Genomic DNA, 23,135 nt, shown 5'->3' with positions numbered 1-23,135 from the left:
GAGGCGGCTCCACAGTATCACACTGTGATAACCCCTGCTATATACACTATGACAGGCTATTTCTCACTTCATCAGAAGTTACTGATATGATCAGCTGAAATGTAAAACCAGAAATGAAAATTTTCTAAAAAAACATTTGTCTGAGAAGTACAGCATTATTCTGCTACGCTATGTGCTCCCCTTATAAGGTAACTCCATTAGAACATCTGGTTTAGCTGCCCTTCAGCTCAACCTGTGATCAGGTCCAATTTAGCATGCTGCTGTGTTTTAAACCTCTGCTCCAGTTCCAGGTTTGTGCAGGAATAAATGCTGCATCTCCTCAAGACTGACGGAGGTTTCCCGTGTCTTGTTTCCCTGCTGCTGAGTGAAGTGACGGGGGTTAACTCTGGAGCGAGTAACGTTATCGACCACGGCCCAGGAGACCAAAACTACGGTGTCTCCCCTGTGTCTTCTGACCACGGCCAAGAGGCTGAAGCAGGAAAAGTTAATACCAGGATCAACATGGATTCAAGGCGGGACCTTTGTTTTGTAAGCTAACATTAAGGCCAAGCATGTGAATTATATAGTGATGTTGTGGTTTTAATCAACATGATGCCTGTCAATCAAGTTCAGTCTTGTGTGTGTCGCCTCACTGTTTTGACTGATGCTCGCTTGTGTCTACGTAGTGCGAGCACAAGCGCGGCGCTGACTAACGTTGACTTATCGGCCACAGGTGTCACTGTTAACAAGCAATTTCTGATTCTTACATCCAGCCCCTTTAATAACGTACAGGATGTGGTGCACTTATCGAGGTGTTCTCAACAAAGCCAAAAACAGATCAACATCAGACGTTGTAGTTCAACCAACACCGTGTGTGTCCCTTACCTCGTAGTTGTCCTCTATGAAGGGGAACTGTCTTGGCTGCAGGAACGGAGTCTTGGGAATATCCAGTCCGTCTTCGCCGTACAGGAACTGGACCACAGATCCATCGCTGTCCCTCACCGTCAGATCATACTGCACCACCAAACCCTCCAGATGCTTTATGACACATCTGCAGAGGTGAGGATAGAAGATAGGGGCAAAGACAAGTAGAAGGAGAGGACAACGCATCCTGGGATGAGTTTCTTCATTCTGGGGGGGTTTTGCTTTGGTTCACATCGTGAACCTTTTGCTGCACTGATTCAGTTTCACACTATAGTTTTTACACAGGTACAAGGTCATAATTTATTTGATCAAACATCAAATCTTCAAAGTTATAAACAGCTGGACAGGCTTTAGCTAATACACGGTAAGGCCTTGAACATCTGTGTATTGGTCATGGCAGCTGTGGAGTAATAGTGCCAGTAGTCTTGCTACCTGCTGTTTGTGTGTAGTACATATTTATCCCCAGTGGCCATGATGGAGCACCATGAGGCCCATGAACTACACCTTCACTGTGGCAGCCATTTTGGCCAGTGGCATCCACTGAGGAGGAAGCACTGAATTTGACAAGGCTGCCATCTTTCTGTATATATATATATATTGTGGACTGTGGACTAGTCCTCATGGAGCTGTTGCTCTGTCATTAGCTTAGCTGCAGTTTAAGGTTTAAGTCAGGTTTAACTTTATTTACATAGTACCTTTCATACAAACATGCAGCCCAAAGTGCTTGGCATAGCAAGATTAAAACACAGACGAAAAATAAAGCAAAAATAGACAATAGATAGAATGTTGCAAGACTGAAAATTACAACAATATAATGTTGAAAATAAATAAAATAAAAATAAACACCAGGGATAAAAATAAAAATCAATGATTCAAAATGATAAACTAAGGCTATAACATTAGTCCAAATTAAAAAGATAGGTCTCTAATTTTTTTGTAAAAATTAATTCAAAAAATCCTTTTTAAAAAACCTCTGCTGTTTCTCTTACATCCTCACAAGCTGTGGTTGAAACTGTGCCTGTGGTTTGAATGATTTGTCAAGCCTTTTTTTGTCAACTTTCCTCATTGTGGCTGTTTAGTCCACAGGCCTGTGCAGAAAGTTGCAAAACGTTCCGCTGTCAAGCATTTTGCAATTGTGGTAATGACACGCTAGGCGAAAAACAATGATGCCGCCTCTATATTGGCAACAGGGACAGACTGGGACAGACTTTCATCCTGTGACTTTGAGATGGAGACTGAAAAACTTTGGACAGTCATTTTAACACTAATACAGTTTTTGTGGTATAAAGAGAATCTGATGATGATGATGAAGACCTTCAAGGCTCTTCATAGCGGACGACACCTCCTCAGTTTGTATAAGCATGTCGCAACTACACGGAATCAAAACGAGACCGGCCAAGCAAGTTGAGCTGGATCACTAGTCACAGTTTGTCACGTTCACCATGTAAATGACTGAGCCAATCAGATTTCAACAAAAACGAGGATTACTCGTATCCCCCCCTCTCTACTGAAAGTATGAGATTGGCCCAGTCTGACAGGCCGTGTTCCGCTCAGTGCTGTCTGCCTGCAGTTTTTGGTCACTTTATGGTGGGGGTGGTTACTGTATTTGTGGGAATGCTGATTCATTTCCAGTATTGTTCTTCTAAGGTTTATTCAACTTCTTCAACTATTTCTTCCGTACGTTTTTTGGCCTTTAACTAGTCTTGCATACTTTCAACTACAGAAACCGTTCAACTATCAAAATATTCAGCTCTTTAAGGACATTACTGCTATGACTTGGCTTGTTTCAACTATTTATACTTTTTAAAATATTATGCTTTTTCCACATTTGTTTTACAATGTAACTCAATGGAGAAAATCTTCAAATCCTCTTAAACCTACTCCACTTTGAAATGCTACTGCTTCCGCATACTTTCAGCTACAGACTTCCTTTAAATTTTAAACGGGTTACAAGTCTTTGAACTATTAAGCTATGATTCAGCTTTTTGATAATTTTTACAGTTTTTCATTTATCGCTGTTTACGTTTTATGAAATTTTCAGACCATTTCAGATTTTATAATGGGTGTGTATTGCGTGGATCGTTAAGGGCTAGAGTGTGTGACATCATCGTTAGAGGGCGGGAAAGCTTTGAAATCTTTTGAAAATATTCCGAACAAATTGCTCCTTAGCCCACAATTTTCACTCTTAATAGATCATTTTTTCATCAAATTGTAGGAAATTGTGTGCCGGTCGCAGTCATGTAGCTATGGAATCAGTCGGACTTACACATTTGTCTCTAGGGTCCCAGAAGTGAGAGTAAGTCCAACAAGCCGCTCCATAGAGAGCAATGTTAAATCAGACGGGAAATGTCTGACAGAAAGTTGACAATGGCGCTTTTCTAACCTGCTCCCATGATCCAATTTTTGACTCCACACACAAAAAAAACAACATCAATGCGTTCGGCAGAGTCACTTCTCTCTGATGATGACATTATTTTGCCGATTGGACTCACGTTTTTTGTCTGAGAGACACTTTTATGACATGTCTCTGGTTAACTCCTATTATAAACTGTCTCATTGAGGGTGCAGTACGCACGCACGCACGCACGCACGCACGCACGCACGCACGCACGGTTTGTTTCACCCAAATATGTTGAACTGGCTTCGTAGTACAGGCCTCTGGCCTGGCTCTCTAACACAATAGTTAACATTTTGGCCGGCCTGCTCTAAACACCATGAAAAACACTCTGCTGCTTGTATGATCAATTTCTTTTTAGATAAAACAGAACAGGGTCAACAGTCTGGACACAAACATGTTTTTCCATACTCTCTTTTCAATACTTATCCAGACCTGGAAAATACTAAAATCAAACTTCCATACTGCGTAGGAACCCTGAGTAAGGTTTACGTTACCTCTGCAGGTATCCTGATCTGGATGTTTTCACAGCGGTGTCGACTAGTCCCTCTCTGCCGGCCATACAATGGAAGAAAAACTCCTGAACGAGATTAGACACAGAGAAGGAAAGAAATGCATCATGAAGTAACGAGAATCATAAACGTCACAGCAGCGATACTCATAAAAAGGATTTATAAGAGCTAAAGAGAGTATTCATGTGTGCCATTTGGCTTCCCAGTCTTTAACAAGAGCTACAGTGTAAAAACAACTTTTACAACACGCACGCACGCTCTCCTTGTGTACCTGTGGTTTGATGCCTGTGAGGAACCTTCCAGAAACGAAGCCCCCGGCACCGGGTGCAGGGTCATATGGTTGGAAGCACGGCAAGGATTTCCCAGAAGGCATCAGTGGAGGCCTACGGCCCTCCAACTCGATCTGGCCTAGTAGACAGGAAATCTGAAAGACACACACACAGACAGACAGACAGGGTTAGTGTATTTGTAGGTTAAAGTTCATGAGGTCTTATTGAAGTGTGTGGGGGGGGGGGTACCTGCATGGTGTTTACAGTAGATCCCTTGGCTCCTGATTGGACCATCAGTTGGAGGTTGTTGTCTGGGAAAGAGGTGTGGAGTCCGACTGGCATGCACACCTACAAACACACCACAACATTTCATCATCATTATTAGGGCCCGAGCACGAAAGTGCCAGGACCCCAACGGTGTCCTGGCACCAAGTGCGAAGTAACCTCTTGTTTTTCTAAGGATTATTATTTTTCTGCCGCGAGATCCCATTTTTGAAGCACTTAGGAGGCACGAACACTCACCAAAAGTGGAATACGCATCAGAACTGGCGCGAAATTCAAAGTTCTGTAGTGATTGGGCTCTGGTGTCGCCAGCGGGCTCGATAGCGCCTCCCTAATGCAGGCAGGTTTTCAGAGAACGTTACTTCGATCTTCACGAAATTCGAGTAGGTCAATGCTCACATCTTCAAAGGCTAGATTTTTTCGGCCAACAGGAAGTCAGCCATCTTGGATTTCCTGCATGATTTTAAAATTTACGAACACATGTTTGAAGACTTTAGGATGCACAAAAACTCATGAAACTTTACACGCACATCCACACTTGTAATTACTTTGATTTGGTGGTGTAATTGGGCTTGGGCGTGGCATGTTGGCTCTTTAGCGCCCCCTTATGTCTTTTAGCTTTTGAACATACCTTGATGTACTCGAAGACTCATGAAAGTTGGTAAAAAGATGTACGTGAATATACAGCGATTGGGTTCAGCGTCTTAAGCGGGCTCCATAGCGCCCCCCTAACGCCTAAAGACTAAGGCCTAAAGCCTGGGGCACACTGCCCGCTTCAGGCTCGCCTGACGGCAGCGTCACGTCGTGGCCGCGTGATGCCCACACCTAGGGTGTTCACACTAGACGCGAGTTAGCTGCCTCTCGGGAGCCTGTCGGCTACCTGTCAGCTGTGTTTCTGATGCTGCTGTCAGCCCTTTCTTTCTGCATAGAGTTTGCCTTTTAATGGCCATTTAACTTCATGATAAATATAATTTATATTTATTTTAGACAGAGAAAGGTTCAGAAACGTGTGGTAATTAGTAAATAATAGTAATAATCCACAATTAAAACTCCGTACTGTATTCATTTATGATGCTTTCCAACTCTCTGCTTGTTCCACATCACTGTCCGGCACATATTTCAGAATAAAAGCCTCGTGTTAACAAATGAAGGAATTCTGTGCAAAGAAAACCCCGCTTTACTATTGGCAGAGCATTTTGGCAAATTTTTCTTGGGCGCTCCCCACATAATCAGCTGTGCTGCTCATCCCACAAATGCATGATCCTTACAAGTTGGACATCATTGTGAAGGTAAATAAACAGGCTTTCCAACAATGTAAAATACAATGCCAATTAGCATTGTAACAACAGAGAAATAATCCACCAAGACGGTTGAGCTGGGTGCGACGGCCCACTGCATGGCTGGCCCAGCAACTTCCCCTTCTTTTGTTCATTTAACCGGGATCTCCAACCTTTTGTTTACTCAGTTACATTTTTTATAGTTACTTTTGTCCTGATTTAAAATAAATTGATTGTTATATAGCCTTTGTTTGTCTGAGAGGCCGTAACATATTTGGGGGCTCGTTCACGCGTTTTTTTTCCCACACTGGCGTTGTGTTGTTGTACGCTTGTTTAATCTGTTTTCATCGCATCATTTGTGCTTTCCTGAATAACCAATTCGGATTCGGGTACATCCCTAATATAAATAAACGAACTCTGAACCTTTGGAAAGTACTACCCCAGGTGCCGGGACATTTTCACACCGGGAACTTTCCTACAGGAAATAATATAAACAGATGAAGTTGGTGGAAACAACCATTGAGATGGTATTATGTGGGCCAATATGAGTAGGAGGGAGTGTATCAGTGATCGTTCACTGTACTGAATGTCAGTAGCAGCAGTGGAGGTGGTCCTACTAGTAGTAGTAGTAGTGGCAGGTTACCTTGTTGATGTCATTGTTCACTTGGTTGGCCACCTCTTTGAACTTGTGGTCGGCCGTGCTGAAGTCTCTCTGGTCTGGGTTGAGGTGAGCGTCCTGCCAGCGACTCTGTGCCTCAGCTTGATCCACATTGGAGGGCAGGTTGAAGGCTGCTTGGAGGGTCTTGGAGACGGAAAGGAAAAAAAAAAAAAAACTTTTTTCAACAACATTACAGAAAACCTACAGAGAATGATCAGCTCATTGTTTAGTTTAGTTTTGGTTCACTGCTCTGCTCTGATAACATCGCTTTCAGCCGCAGCAGGCATCTGTTTCCAGAGAAAAAGCTCTAAAAACACACAGTGCACTACCTGCTCAGCACCAACCAGCAGACAGACACAGTTAGAGACTCGCTGGTGGACCTAGTGGATATTCTTTGCATTTATTGGACTTACATTCACCAGGTAGCCAGAAACATGACAACAAATGAATTATAATGTTACTCCATAAATGGGCATGCTCCTTAAATCTTATACTTCAATCAGGACTCTCCGCTCTCAGAATACAGGGCTCCTATCTGTCCCTAGAGGGAAAAAGAAGTCAGCAGGCCAAAGGGCCTTTTTCTTATCGAGCCCCCTTTCCTCTGGAATAACCTCCCTGTGGACATCAGACAGTCTGATTCTGTGGAGGTCTTTAAATCCAAACTCAAACCTATCTTTTTGCCCTAACTTTCAATTAGTTAGTTATTCCTTTATTATCCTGGGACTTCGCTCTGCCTCTCCTGGCTGTTGGTGCCTCGTTCCACATGATGGATCTGGACCGCTCTTTCAGGACACTTAGCCTCTCTATCAATTCAGTTCAGTCCAAAGGTGCTTATTGGCATGGGAAACGTAGGTATACATTAACAAAGCAACTGTGAACTAAACTCTCTCTAGGTTCCATGGTGGAGAGGAGGTCGTGTTGCTCAGGTTCTATCTGTTTGTTAACGCCTGGAAGCTTCTCGACATCCTCCTGGATCCATCTCTTCATATATGTTTACATTATATGTATACATTTTTGTCATATGGATTGTCTATGTTGTATTTTATGTTGCTGTTCCTGAGGTTTCTTCCATTTGTTTTCCTGTTAAAAGGGTTTTTCCTTATCCAATGTGAGGGTCGTACTGTGAAGGACAGAGGGTGTCGTATCCTGTACAGATTGTAAAGCCCCCTGAGACAAACTTGTGATTATTATTGGGTTATATACAAATAAAACTTGACTATAACTGCTGGATGTATAAATAAGTAACGGTTTGCTAACAAGTTCATGGTGATATGTCAATGTTGTATTCACAACTTGCAACTCCGCTGCCCTCAAGTGGCCAAAAACATCAGTTAATGCAGGTTTAAGGCTGTATTTAAAAGCCACAATGTGCAGAATTAGAAAAACTCAGACTCTTGTGCCCCTAATGGCAGTATGAATAAAGACTATGGAACACAGCAATGGATGCCATCACCCCCTTCTCACAAATCTGACCTAGGAACACTGAGATGAAAAGCTAAAAGCAACAATTAGACTGCACCAGTTGTCATGGAAACTGAAGTTTACAGAAGTTCAGATTTTCAAAGATTCAGTGAAGAACGCTAATAAAAGATCAGACACTCAACATTATTTGTGGCAGCTTCAGTAGCAGCTCTTCACTGGTTCAGTTCATTTGAACGCACGTTTGTGTTTGTGTGTAGTACATATTTATCCCCAGTGGCCATGATGGAGCACCATGAGGCCCATGAACTACAACTTCACTGTGGCAGCCGTTTTGGCCAGTGGCATCCACTGAGGAGGAAGCACTGAATTTGACAAGGCTGCTTTTTTTTCTAAATACTTATTTACTGTGGATTAGCAATTTATATGTTTCCCTTTGTTCATTGGTTTGAATAACACAGAATGTAGTCCACTCATGAAGGTGCTGTGCACTTTAACTCTGTTAGATGTTACATCAATAATGAAAACACTACCAGACAGTTCATTTCACTAGAACAAGCTGATGCTTTAACTCACTTTGGTGCCGATCGTCAGTGATTCTCGGATGATTTTTTTCCTCTTTCTGTTGGCGCCCGGTTTCACCAGGATGTCTTCCACACCTAAACACAAAAAGTTTTAAACATAATACTCTTCTACTACATTCAGTAATTATACACAAAAACAGACAGACACAAATGAGTAATGCTGTCTGTTATACGCCTGTGTCAGGAGGGCGTGTGTCTGGGTTCTTACCCAGAGTAAAGCCTCTGTATAGCTGCAGGTAAGCGGTGAAGAGTCGGGCCAGACAGCTGAGCAGTTTGCCGCTGGTTCCCCCTCCGTACAGCTCGTAGCAGCAGTGGACCAGACCGTAGGCTGAGGAGCCGTAGTGGGCTTTGTCCAGAACCCCCATCAACAGCTCCCCCTGACGAATCACCACCTGGGAAACAAACAGAATGGCCAAAAATAGTGGTAAATAAATTATTAAGCATTAAAAAAAAAAGGTCAAATATTGACTCACTTTGGGCAAAATTTGAATAACTCCAAACCACTGAACACTTTGTTCTCCATGTGTGTTTTTAACATTGTAGGGGCCATTTTTAAATTCTTCTGGGGACAAGTTTCAGTTCGCCAAACAAAGGCAAAAGAACGCAGAGCTTGTGACAAGCTGTATCGCTGTTGACTTCATAGACTGTATATAAAGATGGACGACACGACAGCTCCCACAAAGGGAAGCCAAAACAGATTGATAGCCCCCTGGTGGCTGGCTGCAGTATAGCTCCATGTTAGCAGATGGGACATGGTTCAAACTAAAAAGTCAAAGTACACGTCAACTAAATTTTTTCCCAAAGATGGTTTCTGCCGACCTCACACCAAACCAGTTTTCAAGCAATTTTACTGTCGCAGACACATTTCCAATGTCGGAATGAAATCAGGAGAGTTTTGCTAGAGGTGCGGCGCGCTCCCGTGATCTCCATCGTGTAGTGTGTGGTGGTCCTAAAACTCAGTCCGAGCTCTCTTAAGTCAGTCTTTTTCTCGTCTTGGCGTTCCGATAAAAATCAAACAGGTTATCTTAAGTTCAATGATGCGAACACTGTCAACAACCAACACGTGTACTCTCTCCAGCACCAAACAGGAAGCAGCAAACGGGGGTAGAAAGTGAACATGGATAAACCGGTGGAGTCGTGGAATGAACAGAAGTGCCTCTTTGACGTGTTCTCCCATTTGTACCACGACAGAGTGGAGAAGAGAGAGAGAGACTCTGGCTCCAAATGACGTCACCAGCGCAAGATGGCGCTCGTATCTGAGATATTTTGGCTTCATTTTAGTACAGTCGGAGGAAGTGGGGACGCGTCGTCTGTTGGTATACACAGTCTTTGGTTGACACATGTTGGTTAGGATTGGAAAGTGAGATATTTCCACCTTGTGTGTGTGTGTGTGTGTGTGTGTGTGTGTGTGTGTGTGTGTGTGTACGTACCTGTGAGTCACACATGCTATCAGGTTTGTATCCCGGAGCAGCTCGTGGCGGGACCTGGATCCATGCTTTGCTGGGGATTTTCGACTTGCCGACCAGGTTGAGAGGTACAGCGTTCTGTGGGATTACATTCAGCAGGAGCGTAGACACCACCTACAACAAACAACTCCATTAATGACACAATAGTGCAACTGAGTTTACAGAGGCGTTAGAGCACAAGACCAAAGCTAAACATCTGGGCTAAACTGACTTATCCCAGCTTCCAGTGATTCTTTTGGCTGTCTCTGTCATAACACACCTCCTATAAGCCGATGAGAACCTCTTGAAACACAGACTAAAATGTCCAAAGGTCAGTTACCTGCTTTCCTGTCCACAGCTGCTGTGGTTTGAGTATAGCCGGTGGCAGCAGTTTGACTCGGCCTGGTTTATCCGTTAGTCCTCTGTAGACCAACTCAATGTACTGGACTCTGGAGAAGAAACAGCCCCGTATCGTCATCCTCGTACCCGATACCATGTGGTCCTGGATCAGACCTTGTAAAGGTTTACCATCCTAAAGAGAGAGAGAGAGAGGAAAAGCTGAGTGCAAGATGCAGTCACAAAACTTTACAGATGTGTAGTTGAGATGAAAATGAAGGCAGAGTACGGAGATGGGTGTGGTCCAAGCGAAGGGCACAGAAAGTAGGGGGGTAGGGAAAGGGGCCATTCCACCCCCCACCCCCCACTTTAACCTCTTAAACTTGTGTTAACCACACCCCTTATTTCAGGCATCTAATTAAAAACCCATTCAACTAATCCAATACAAGATAATACACCGCACACATCTCACAGGCCATAAAATGTACCCACGACAATTACCTACACGCCCTCTGGTCCTCCCCCGGTCCAAAACTTCTGGAAACACATAACAACTAAACTCTCAGCATTGTTTGCATGCAACATCCCACCATCTCAATCCATCTGCCTTATTGGCGACCTGTCAGACTTAACAACACATCTTTACTTGTGGCTCTAGCTATCACTATCTCCTCAATTTGAAATCCAGACACCGCCTCTCTATAAAACAATGGTTGAACATCCTCTCAGAACATCCATCAATAGAGCAAGTCTCCGCCAAATAAAATAATCAAATCACGGAATTTAATCAAAATGTCTCATATCTTACACCGAGTCTTAATCTGCCGGTGAACCAAATGCCACCCCGTCACTACTATCATCTTCATATTACAATCCCACCCCGTTCCTATACCCCATCTTACACAGTTGAACAAAAAGAGACCTTACTCTCTATGTCTCTGTTCTGTTTGTCAGCTCGTTGTTTTCTGTCATTGTTGATATTTTTCTGGTTACATAAATGTGTCCATGTCAACTCTTGAATGTTTTTTTGTCACTGTTGTTGTTTGTTTATTGGTTTATATGTTGTTAAGGTGGCCAGCCTATTCGCCCCTACTTTTTTTTGTTGTTTTTTATTATTATTATTATTATTTTGTTTTTTTAAGTAATATGGTTTGACAAAGATTATGATTATTATTAGTATTATAACTTTTCTTTTCCTTCATTGGCTATTAATTTGTAAAAAAATAAAAACAAAGTAAATTTAGCCCTCTGCAGAGGGGGGGTGGTGGCGGGCCAAAAAAGGATACAATTTTTTTTTTTTAAAATAAAACCCATTCAAAAAACCCATTGATTTCCAGACGAGGGAACCGGACGTGCTAAAATGCTAACTCATTGCCGGGTTTCTTTTATGCATGTCTAAAAAACGCTAGAAAAACGTGACCTGGCAGGCGCTCCACCATAGGAAAACAATGGTTTTGCGAGCTGTGTTATACTCCTGAACATCCTCTGTCTACGGTGTGTCTATACCCACCTTGGGCACGAGGTACTGCTGGTCGGTGCTGACTAACGTGTAGGCCTCGGCTCTGCCCAGCTCACTTTGAGGGAAGTGAGCGTTCATTTCGTCTCCATCAAAGTCAGCGTTGTACGCCTTGCAGTTGGCGTAGTGGAGCCTTAGTACCTGCAGCATCAAATTAAGATCAAGTACAATTTGTTATATATCATACGTTTATTTTAAACGCACAATAAATCACTATAAAACAAATGAGCGATTGGATGTTACCTTCTCTCCTGGTAAGATGCGTGCACAGTGGGCTTGTATGGAGGGTCTGTGCAGAGTGGGCTGTCTGTTCAGTAACAAAACATCTCCGTTCTTTATGTGACGATTCACCTGGACAGACAAAAGGATGAGAGTGAAGGGCTATGTCACTGACAATGAAAGGTTAACTCACAGTGCCGGCTGTATAAGGCTTTATGAATTACAAAAGTTACAATCAGAGCATCGAACTTACTATCTTCATGGGCATTTTATGTGGACCGGGGCAGGGCGTCAGCAGTTGCTTGGCAACAGCTTCTCTCTGTGCAAGGCTGGTATTTGATAGGATGGTTCTCCTGCCGTCCTCGTTTATCACCATGGCGGCGCCGGGGTGGACATTGGGCCCGTTGAGAACGGCCTGACGGAGCTCCTTCACGTTAAATGGAGTGACGGGTTGGGGGTATGTCAGCTTGGTGGCAAACACCTGCACAAGCATGGAAGAGACGGTTGGTTTCATCCTGGATCAGACTTTGGTGATCAATACTGATATCATTTATATTTCCATTTCCTTAAGGAAGGACAATAATCAGTCAGATGTACCATAGGTATTCCGATCTCGTTGGTCTCTATGTACATGTCTGGACAGATGACAGATCGGGCAGCGAAGTCCACTCGTTTTCCCATCATGTGTTTCCGGAACAATCCGTCCTTCTTCTCCAAGATCTGGCAAAGGGGAGCAGACAATTAGGCAACTGGCACGGGTTAGGGTTATCAGCTCGGGATGTCACGAGAACCGATACTTCGGTACCAAGTCAATGCCAAAAATCTGAAAACGTGATGGTACTCGTTTTTCTACAGTACCGTAGGTACCGTAACCATCAGGACTCGAGACTAACGGCGTCCCGGGGACAAATATAAAATGTGTTTGGGATAAGAGTAACATGATAAGAGTTTTGAACAGATAAAAAATGTGTGATTCATTTGTGATGAATTGCCATTAACTATGGACAATCATGCGATTAATCGCGATTAAATATTTCAATCATTTGACAGCCCTAAATCTGACATTAGATTAACTCTTACTGCACTGGGATGTCGTGTGTTACAAACAGTATCTGTGTATGGGATACCTGTCTGATTCCAGGGTACTTCTCCGTCATCATTTTGTCCATGTCACTGTCAAAGACGATGTTGACGTGGGTCTGCAGTCGGACCCAGATGTTGTAGAGTTTATCTGTCAGTGTCTGTCCGGGGATCCCCGACAGAAACGTCTGGTCCGTCTGCTCAGGAGCCTGAGGGGGACAAGAGAGGACGGGTTCACATGTCCTGTTCACAATCACCATGTGGCTGATGTTTTAACGGGATCTGTACAGCTGTGTGCGTCACTATACATGGACATGAATTTAAAAAGAGAACAACTGTGAGAACAGACTGTAACACTGGACACACACACACGTCATCTTACCTCCTTCTCCTTGTCCTCCTCCTCTTCAGCCGTTTTCTCCCCTGCTATGAGAGCCAGGAGTTTCCTTATGAGTCCACAGTCCTTCATGACAGCCTGCATGTTGACTGTCTGACCGTTGGTAAACATCTGGTCACCCAGTCGATTGATTGGACGATACCTGACAGGGACAGGAGAAGCAATGTGGTCATATAACCTCTGCTTACATCAGTACCATTTGTTATATAGCTTTATTATCACACAAAATAAATGATTTATTTAGGCTGAGATTGTATACTGATTGTGCATCCCTCCCAGCCTTATCAAAATTGTTAGTGTTGTAGCGATTGTTGAGGAGGTCACAACTAATATTTGTAAAATGTTTCTACTACCAGTGGCTCAATGTGCCGTATGTGCACGGGTTGGTTCACACTGTACCTGCAAGGCGGGACCACCAGCAGCTCCAGGAAGAACAGGTCTGGATAGAGACCGTTCTCTCCCTCCTTGGACCGCGTCCCCTCCACCACCCCGGCAAACAGACACTTCAAGAAGAAACCTGGATGAAGGAGAGGAGAGAAGAATTATGTCTTGAGAATGATTGATGATCACAAAAAGTGAATGACCTTTTGGCTTTTTTTGCAACGCTACCATTTTGCATCCTCAAAAAAACGAAATCACAATTTCTACTATCTAGAAAAGGTCACCATGATTATCCTTATCAGCTCTTTAATAATGGTTTAGAAGATACAGGTATCACACGAAACTAGAAACTAGCTTGTTGGGAAGGAGGCTAAATAACATTCCAAACTTAAAATGTTGGTGAAGAAAAACTGGCATGGCCATTTTCACAGGGTTCCCTTGACCTCTGACCTCAAGACATATGAATGAAAATGAGTTCTATGGTTACCCACGAGTCTCCCCTTTACAGACATGCCCACTTTATGATAATCACATGCAGTTTTTGAATGCAGTATAATCGTGTTATTTTCGCCTATTCTAAAATGGTGTATCTGAATATTTCTGCATCCTGGGGTCCCTAAACAGTCTATGAATTACATGAATTGGGTATCACTGTACAGCTGAGACTCTTGTGGATCCAATGAGCCCAACTGGATTCATGTGTGATGATGTTAGTCCCCATAGGAGACATTTCATTGTAGTGAGACCATTTTTTTAAAAACTTGATCTCACTGTATAAAATGACCTGTGGTGACCTCTAGGATAATCACAGCCTCATGAAACTTTACAGCCACAAACTAGAGACCTAGAGCATTCAGAGGATGGATGGATCAAACTAGAGACCTAGAGCATTCAGAGGATGGATGGATCAAACTAGAGACCTAGAGCATTCAGAGGATGGATGGATTTTCCTACAAAAAAATGCAATTCTTGCATAAATCTCTAAATGTCAAAAGTTTGAGACCAAATCACAGCATGACTTTTTCTATGGTGTTCTTCCATGTCTTGGTGTCTTAATGTGATATTTTGGAGGAATTATTGATCATTTTTATCAATTCTTGAGTGGTAAAAAATAGTTAAATTTATAGAGACATAATAGAGCATGAGGATGGCCATCATATACTTCTATCATAATGTTAGACCTGCTATCTCCCCCTAAAGACCCCCTGTACTAACGGGTCTATCCTAAATTTCCTTCGGGATCAATAAAGTGTCTGAGTGTCTGTCTGTCTGTCTGTCTGTCTGTCTGTCTGTCTGTCTATCTGTCTGTCTATCTATCGTAAAGAGGGGTGGAGTAGAAGAGGTTAAAGCCCTTCAAAATAAGTTTAAACTGATAGTAAATTAATGAAAAGATATATATAATTTAATGCGAGAAATTAGAAAAAGAAGTTATAAAAGGGGGGTCATAAATAGAAAGCAGTAGTTAACAAATGACTCCTTATGGAATCGTAATTATTGCATCTTTAGACATTTATTTCATAATTCAGTTTTTATAGATCTTAAAAGTGTTACCGTTTCTTCATATGCTTCTTTTCAATTGAGATATTACTCAAGTCATATAATCTGGTCTGACAAGACCGCACTTCAAATATTCACTTTTAAATGTTTCACTTTGTTGTAATCATCAAACAGTCCGGTTTTGGTCCTACCTTCTTGCTCCCACAGTTTGCTGGAGTGTTCTCTAGCGGTACTAGCCGTCAGGTAGACTCTCTTCCCTGCTATCAGATCCTCTGCAGGATGACAAAAACAAAAGCCAGACAAAATCCATTTACTGTATTCTACATGTGTATAGGCAGGGCTCACAACGGGTGCCATGTTGGCGGTGCAGAGTTACAGGTTACACACCGCTTCACCAAAAACAAAGACACAAATAGGCTCTTTCCCACTCCGTCTCTCAGGAGTTAACAATAGGTTTAATCTCAGTCTCTTCCGGACTGCACAGCTGTTGGCACAATAACGATCAGCATGTGTAATAAATATGATCTAATTTCTTTCAAATATGACGTACCATCAGTCTTGTCACCGGTCTTCACTCCTGATGGCATCGTGACAATCAGCTTACTGTTGTGTTCACGACGCACTGTAAACCTGCCACTCCTACACACACACACACAAACAAACCATGATCACAGCATAAAATGGGCTATTAGGAATTTGTCTATTATCAACATGTAGGCAAAGAGGTATTACATCATTATGCCACCTACATCTTTAGCCTCTTGGTCTGATCTTTGAGCAAATAACCATTTGCATCAGTAATCCTGTGTGCTTAGTTGTTGAATATAGGCCTAAAAATACTAACGGAATAGTTCACTGTGGTCATATACACCAATTTACATTACTTATGGTTTTACCAGTGGGAGATTAAGCCCTGGTTCACCGTTATATTGTACAAGCCATATTTAAAGCAAAACCACAACAGGTGATATCTAGTAGAGTATATACTGTACATCTGTAAGTATGGCTGGCTCCACTAACTAATAACCAGGTGGTAGATGGTTAATCTTTGCTATAGAAAGTATTATAGAACGACATTAAATGAGAATCAAGTTCCATCACCGTTTCTATCAGGTTACCTGCAGTAAGGGCACTTCCTACTTTTCATATGGATCTTCCAGAAGTCATTTATCAGACTGCCCTTCTTTTCAACAAGGTGTTTGATCTGAAAAAAAAAAACAACAGAGACACAATTAGGCCAGTGTGCCTCCATGAGGACTGCACTGTATGGCTGAAATGAATGTATATCACAATATGGTTTCCATCAGGGGTGTAACCATTCTCCAGATCCATGGTTTGGGGTTGCGGGAGAATAAGAAAAACTCTAGGTTTTCAAAAAATTCCAGCTGTTATTGAATCAACAACAAGAACACTGGAGTAGATTAATTTGGGGTGGATCTCGACACGGAAAACGGCACCACAAGACCATGGACATTTGTGTCGCGGTTTTGGTCTCAGTTTCAGAACCGTTAAACCCTATTTTCCATATTTTAAATCCCATTAAACAGTCCTCAAGTGATTTTCGGTGTGTGTATATGTTTGTTTTTGAGTGCCATGTGTCTGCATGTCTTTGCATACGTGTGTGTAAGTGTGTACTCACCGGTTTGGTGTTCTCGGAACCTTTGGCGTTCACTCCAACTATTGTGTCAGTAAACTGCTTAAGCACCTGCTCGATCTCATCTCCGGTGGCTTTGGGGTTCACTTCCAGGTGCTAACACACACAAACACACACACACACACACACACACAAATAATAAAGATAATAAATAAAAGTATAAACAGCGAGCTGTAGATCTATGATAGTTACAAAACCACTGTGGAGATCCATAAGTCAGAAGAGCAACCTAGTCTGTACAATCCTGCCATAATTTGTTTCCACAGTAACTTCAAACCCACCTGGCTGAGAACTTGTTCTATCTGGTAGACCTCCTGCATGGCTCCATGGTCCACTAACTTCACTTGGTTTATCAGCAGGTGGATGGCGGCTCTGGGACACGTTAACATGTGACATGACAGACAGGAACCACGAATAAGCAGGTAGAGTTTCTGATGAAGGAGAGCAGTAGGAGGGGATGAGAGAAAACCATACAAATATTAGTCAAAATGCATTAAAGCAGGTGGATTGGAACAAGTTTTAGAAAGTGTTGTGTTGTGCATTTGAAGACCTGCTTACATCAAAGAACAGCGGGTTGTATACAGGTAGAGGTAGCTCTACATGTCCCAGGTGTCCTGGACAGTTGTTGAAGTCCTGACAGCAGGTTGAACACACCTGGTAAAAACAATAACAGAAAGTAACATGAAAAAAATCATAATTTTAAGTACTCGCTGAAAGTTTACTTGAACTTTACACACTGAGAACGGTAAACCACAGAGGTACAACCACAAGTCAGGAGCAGACGGATCTTTGGCATTTCACAGATGTGTCCTTACTGTATTATGCAACACACAGATTAGATTGTATGTTATATGATTTGAGTGGAGATGTACCTCTTTGCTGTCTGCTGGCCCCAGGGCCAGATCGTACAGGCTGTTCGGGGCCACATTCCCTACACCATCGAGGAGCCTGAAGTTAGTGATCGCCTTCACACTCAGCTTCCTGGACAAGAGAGGAGAAGAACACATTATTATACTATCTGCTTCCAAAATGATTATTCTTAGCAACTTTTTGGTTACTACTGCAGTGAATAACTTGGAACTTTATCATGTATGTGTAATCGGTGTTTAGCCGGTTTTAGGGCTGGGCAATATGATGATGTTAAGGCTGTCAAAGTTAACACAATAATTACACATTCATTTTTAGGTGGTAGCGGTCTCATTTGTAAAGCTAGAGTGAAGATACTGGTATCATATGAAACTAGAAAATCTAAGTATACTATTATTACATAATAATAATAATAATAATAATAATAATAATGATATACTACTATACTTTATAGTATTATTACTTATACTAGCTTGTTGCGAAGGAGGCTAAATAATGCTCCAAACTTCCTGTAAATGGGTTCTGTGGGTACCCACGAGTCTCCCCTTTACAGACATGCCCACTTTATGATAATCACATGCAGTTTGGGGCAAGTCATAGTCAAGTCAGCACACTGACACACTGACAGCTGTTGTTGCCTGTTCGGCTGCAGTTTGACATGTTATGATTTGAGCATATTGTTTTATGCTAAATGCAGTACCTGTGAGGGTTTCTGGACAATATCTGTCATTGTTTTGTGTTGTTAATTGATTTCCAATAATAAATATATACATACATTTTGCATAAAGCAGCATATTTGTCCACTCCCATGTTGATAAGAGTATTAAATACTTGACAAACCTCCCTGTAAGGTACATTTTGAACAGATAAAAAATGTATGATTAATTTACGATTAATCGTCATTAACTATGGACAATCATGCGATTAATCACAATTAAATATTTTAATCAATTGACAGCCCTAGATATATCATCAAAACAATGTAAAAATGTCTATCGTATATATATTTATATATTGTTTCTATCGCGATACAGGCTAGGCCTGTATTTATGTTTTTTGTCATTCACTTTTTATTAGGTTTTCTTTTAAACGCAGATAAACAAAAGTATACATATGTGCCAACTGGACACAAAAATAAACAACAAAATCTACATATACAGACGTAGGCAAAGTTGTTGGTAACGTTCCGTTAAAGAGAGAAAAACCCACAATGGTCACTGAAATAACTTGAAACTGACAAAAGTAATAATAAATAAAAATTTACTGAAAATGAACTATTGAAAATCAGACATTGTTTTTGAATTGTGGTTCAACAGAATCATTTAAAAAAACAAACTAATGAAACTGGCCAGGACAAAAATGATGGTACCCCTAGAAAAGATGTAAAATAATGTGACCATAGGGACATATTAAACTAAGGTGTGTCCTGTAATTAGCATCACAGGTATCTTCAAACTTGTAATCAGTCAGTCTGCCTATTTAAAGGGTGAAAAGTAGTCACTGTGCTGTTTGGCATCATGGTGTGTACCACACTGAACATGGACCACAGAAAGCTAAGGAGAGAGTTGTCTCGGGAGGTTAGAAAGAAAATTATAGACCTTCATGTTAAAGGTAAAGGCTATAAGACCATCTCCAAGCAGCTTGATGTTCCTGTGACTACAGCTGCACATATTATTCAGAAGTTTAAGGTCCATGGGACTGTAGCCAACCTCCCTGGACGTGGCCGCAAGAGGAAAATTGATGACATATTGAAGAGACGGATAATACGAATGGTAACCAAAGAGCCCAGAACAACTTCCAAAGAGATTAGAGGTGAACTCCAAGGTCAAGGTACATCAGTGTCAGATCGCACCATCCGTCACTGTTTGAGCCAAAGTGGACTTAAAGGTCACATATTATGCTCATTTCCAGGTTCATAGATGTATTTTAATGTTGCACTAGAACATGTTTACATGCTGCAATGTTCAAAAAACCCTTTATTCTTCTCATACTGCAGCCTGAGTCTGCCTGCCTCAGAGCCTAATTCAGCCTCTGTCTGAAAACCCCTGATTCACAGCCTGTCTCCTCCCACTCTGCTCTGATTGGTCAGCGTTTTCTGTCAATCAAACGTCCTCAACAACACAGCGTCACTATCTCCCCCTCCCTCCCGGAGAAGCTCTGGAGAGAGGAGTGGAGAGAGAGGAGCTAGAATAAAGTTTATAAACCACTTTAAAGTTTATAAACCAGAAACTTCACCCAGCGCACGTTACCGGAGGAATCTGATCAGAAATCGGCGACAAATGATGAACATCTGCGGTCCAGATTCCAGGTTCTCCTGTCGGTTTCTCTCAGGTGAATAATGCTGTTTATAGCTCTGTTGGTTAGCTCAGTGTTTACCTCATGCATCAACTCTGTAAACCGTAAACATACACTCTGTTTTACGTCTGTCTTTACAGATCCATCTGTGAGAAATGACCGACAGAATCATCCCAGAGGAGAGCAGACAGCTGTGGGCAGACAGCTGAGAGCAGACAGCTGAGAGCAGACAGCTGAGAGCAGATAGCTGTGAGCAGATGGGAGATACAGAGCTAACCCGTTAGCATGTAGCTACATGCTAACGGGTTAGCTACATGCTACCGCTATGAGACGGTGTGTAAACACAGCGACCATCAGGGTGGAAAATAGAAGATGTGAAACAGTAGTCAGTTCATTATTTCTGCTAAAAGATAAATGTATGGAAGATCAGAGTAATGGTATATTATTTACAGTAGTAGCTGTCTCTGTGTTACCATGACTACAGACCACCGGAGCTTAGCTTACCATAGTTTACCAGAGCTGAAAGACTTTCTCCTGTACCATGTTAACATAACTAACTAACTAACAGGTGAGATGATTACAAATGCTGTGAATAATTAATATTGTCATCTGTCAACTCAAATAAAGTTTGACTGTGAAACAGAAATGTGTTGTGTTGCTTACAAGTCACTATTTACTACCTGTACTCTTCTACATGCATGACATCAAATATGTATAATATATAAATATCATCTGTTTAAACAGTGTAATTACATAAAGCCTTTGTGAAAGAACATGTTATATTTAGATGATGGGAGTACATGAGGCCTGTTCTGCTGGTTCTTGCAGACTAACTGTAGGAGCTACTTTGCTCAAGTTCGGTTGAGGAGGAGAGACAGTGACGCGCTGTGGGGCGGGGTCAGCTACTGAAGGTTCTGCTCTGGTTCGACCAGGAAACCCTCACGTGGCTTGCATTCTCAAACGACGTCAGAAGAGAAGGAAAAGCTGCGCAGCATTTTTCGACACCCATTTCCGGACAAACGGAGCAGGAGAAAAAGAGAGAGGATGGTCTTTTATGATACTATGGTGACTTGTAGACACACTGGGGACAGATATTGATGTTTAAAAGACATGGAAAAGTGCATTTTGCATAATAGGTGACCTTTAATGTAAGACAACCGAGGAGGACACCAAATCATAAAAAAGCGAGACTGGAATTTTCCAAAATGCATATTGACAAGCCACAAAGCTTCTGGGAGAATGTCCTTTGGACAGATGAGACAAAACTGGAGCTTTTTGGCAAGTCACATCAGCTCTATGTTCACAGACGCAAAAATGAAGCATCCAAAGAAAAGAACACTGTACCTAATGTGAAACATGGAGGAGGCTTGGTTATGTTATGGGGCTGCTTTGTTGCATCTGGCACAGGGTGTCTTGAATCTGTGCAGGGTGCAATGAAATCTCAAGACTATCAAGGCATTCTGGAGCGAAATGTGCTGCCCAGTGTCAGAAAGCTTGGTCTCAGTTGCAGGTCATGGGTCCTCAAACAGGATAATGACCCAAAACACAGCTAAAAACACCCAAGAATGGCTAAGAACAAAACATTGGACTATTCTGAAGTGGCCTTCTATGAGCCCGGATCTAAATCCTATTGAACATCTGTGGAAGGAGCTGAAACATGCAGTCTGGAGAAGGCACCCTTCAAACCTGAGACAGCTGGAGCAGTTTGCTCACGAGGAGTGGGCCAACATACCTGTCGACAGGTGCAGAAGTCTCATTGAGAGTTACAGAAATCACTTGATTGCAGTGATTGCCTCAAAAGGTTGTGCAACAAAATATTAAGTTAATGTTACCATCATTTTTGTCTAGGCCAGTTTCATTAGTTTGTTTTTTTAAATGATTCTGCTGAACCATAATTCAAAAACAATATCTGATTTTCATTAGTTAATTTTCAGTGAATTTTTATTTATTATTACTTTTGTCAGTTTCAAGTTATTTCAGTGACCATTGAGGGTTTTTCTCTCTTTAACGGAACGTTACCAACAACTTTGCCTACGTCTGTATATATATATATATATATATATATATATATATATATACACACACATATACACACACACACACACATACACTAGCAAATCCATATACACATATATATCAAACCATAATAATGATTCTGCACTTGGAGGAAAAGAAAGTTATTTTCAAGTCTGAAGATAGTATATTCCTACTATAAATAAACAGGCCTTATTGTTAGGCTACACCTATATTTATCTATTTTTTCTCTATAATTTTATTTAAAACTGTCATGTTCATTTTGCACACAAGTTCTTAAAATGAGGAAATACTCTTTTACTTTTCATTTGTCAAGTATACAATTCACACAGGAATATACTAAACTAGGGTTTACCATGTGCAGATTTTACGCAATATTTGACTATTAACTGAATTCCCAGAAAGCCTGCTATATCGTGATATATATCGTTATCGAGATATGAAATGACCTATATCTATTTATAAAAATATGTTGATCATATCAGAAGTGGCATCTTGATACAGTCGGTCCCTACAGGGTTGAACCACAGTCAAAGTTAGCTGAGGATCTGAATAAACACATTAATAATAGTCAGGGAAAAGCAGCTGACATCCACTGTTACTGCTGAGAATCATGTTGGTGCACAAGATAATAAATAATCTGAACATTGACAAAGCAACTCCTATCTAAAACATGTGTGTAATTATCCAGATAGCTAGAAGAGTACAGTAACATAACGTTGCTGCCACGAGTAGACATGTTGTTATGAACTCATGTTTAGCATTAAAGAAGCTAACAAGTTATCTCTCACCTGATCTCCTCAGCAGAGTATAGGCCAAACGTCATGCCCTCCAGACGCCGCCATGGCACGTCTTTACCAAAATACATGTTGGAGAATTATCCAGACTTTGAGCTGTTTATTGATATGAATTCATGGCGGACAGTTCAACACATGGATGTATTAAATTCAACCACATGCGACACAAAGTTACTCCTGTTCCACACGTGGGCCGGTCAGACCAACCGTCAGACTAGAGGGGAGACACAGATAGTGCGACTCGGCTTTTATACAAACCTAGTGGATATTATGCTTTTTAAATAACTCAATAAAATATAAAAATTGCTAGATGTTAAG

At 41.7% G+C, this 23,135-nt stretch overlaps 1 protein-coding gene and 2 non-coding genes across 4 annotated transcripts in view; all 3 read right to left on the bottom strand.

The window, feature by feature from the left end:
- The window catches only part of polr1a (RNA polymerase I subunit A), a 42,419-nt gene extending 19,296 nt beyond the window's left edge, over nt 1-23,123 (bottom strand). Inside the window, exons 1-25 of one of the 2 annotated variants that reach the window (XM_074647741.1) lie at nt 22,993-23,123; nt 22,812-22,913; nt 17,697-17,805; nt 17,383-17,478; nt 17,106-17,255; nt 16,810-16,920; nt 16,289-16,374; nt 15,721-15,809; nt 15,362-15,442; nt 13,692-13,809; nt 13,278-13,434; nt 12,943-13,104; nt 12,413-12,535; nt 12,069-12,296; nt 11,840-11,947; nt 11,591-11,737; nt 10,085-10,276; nt 9,730-9,879; nt 8,508-8,691; nt 8,292-8,374; nt 6,282-6,440; nt 4,329-4,427; nt 4,082-4,234; nt 3,796-3,878; nt 865-1,030 (exon numbers count right to left, since the gene is read on the bottom strand). In XM_074647741.1, coding sequence (XP_074503842.1) covers nt 865-1,030; nt 3,796-3,878; nt 4,082-4,234; nt 4,329-4,427; nt 6,282-6,440; nt 8,292-8,374; nt 8,508-8,691; nt 9,730-9,879; nt 10,085-10,276; nt 11,591-11,737; nt 11,840-11,947; nt 12,069-12,296; nt 12,413-12,535; nt 12,943-13,104; nt 13,278-13,434; nt 13,692-13,809; nt 15,362-15,442; nt 15,721-15,809; nt 16,289-16,374; nt 16,810-16,920; nt 17,106-17,255; nt 17,383-17,478; nt 17,697-17,805; nt 22,812-22,888 — 3,111 coding nt within the window. In that variant the 5' untranslated portion in view covers nt 22,889-22,913; nt 22,993-23,123. Of the gene's footprint in view, nt 1-864; nt 1,031-3,795; nt 3,879-4,081; nt 4,235-4,328; nt 4,428-6,281; nt 6,441-8,291; nt 8,375-8,507; nt 8,692-9,729; nt 9,880-10,084; nt 10,277-11,590; nt 11,738-11,839; nt 11,948-12,068; nt 12,297-12,412; nt 12,536-12,942; nt 13,105-13,277; nt 13,435-13,691; nt 13,810-15,361; nt 15,443-15,720; nt 15,810-16,288; nt 16,375-16,809; nt 16,921-17,105; nt 17,256-17,382; nt 17,479-17,696; nt 17,806-22,811 lie in introns of both variants that reach the window. The other variant, XM_074647740.1, reaches the window with a different exon arrangement.
- LOC141775962 (small nucleolar RNA SNORA5) lies at nt 1,341-1,477 on the bottom strand. The gene has a single exon (XR_012595710.1). It is a non-coding gene; the product is annotated as a small nucleolar RNA SNORA5 (small nucleolar RNA).
- Nucleotides 7,964-8,100, bottom strand: LOC141775961 (small nucleolar RNA SNORA5). Its single transcript, XR_012595709.1, has one exon. It is a non-coding gene; the product is annotated as a small nucleolar RNA SNORA5 (small nucleolar RNA).
- Nucleotides 23,124-23,135: the final 12 nt, after the last annotated feature.

The sequence above is a fragment of the Sebastes fasciatus genome, chromosome 10, assembly GCF_043250625.1.
Source record: "Sebastes fasciatus isolate fSebFas1 chromosome 10, fSebFas1.pri, whole genome shotgun sequence".
NCBI lineage: Eukaryota > Metazoa > Chordata > Actinopteri > Perciformes > Sebastidae > Sebastes > Sebastes fasciatus.
Note: the sequence above shows the minus strand (reverse complement) of the source record. Positions and strands in the feature narration are given on the sequence as shown.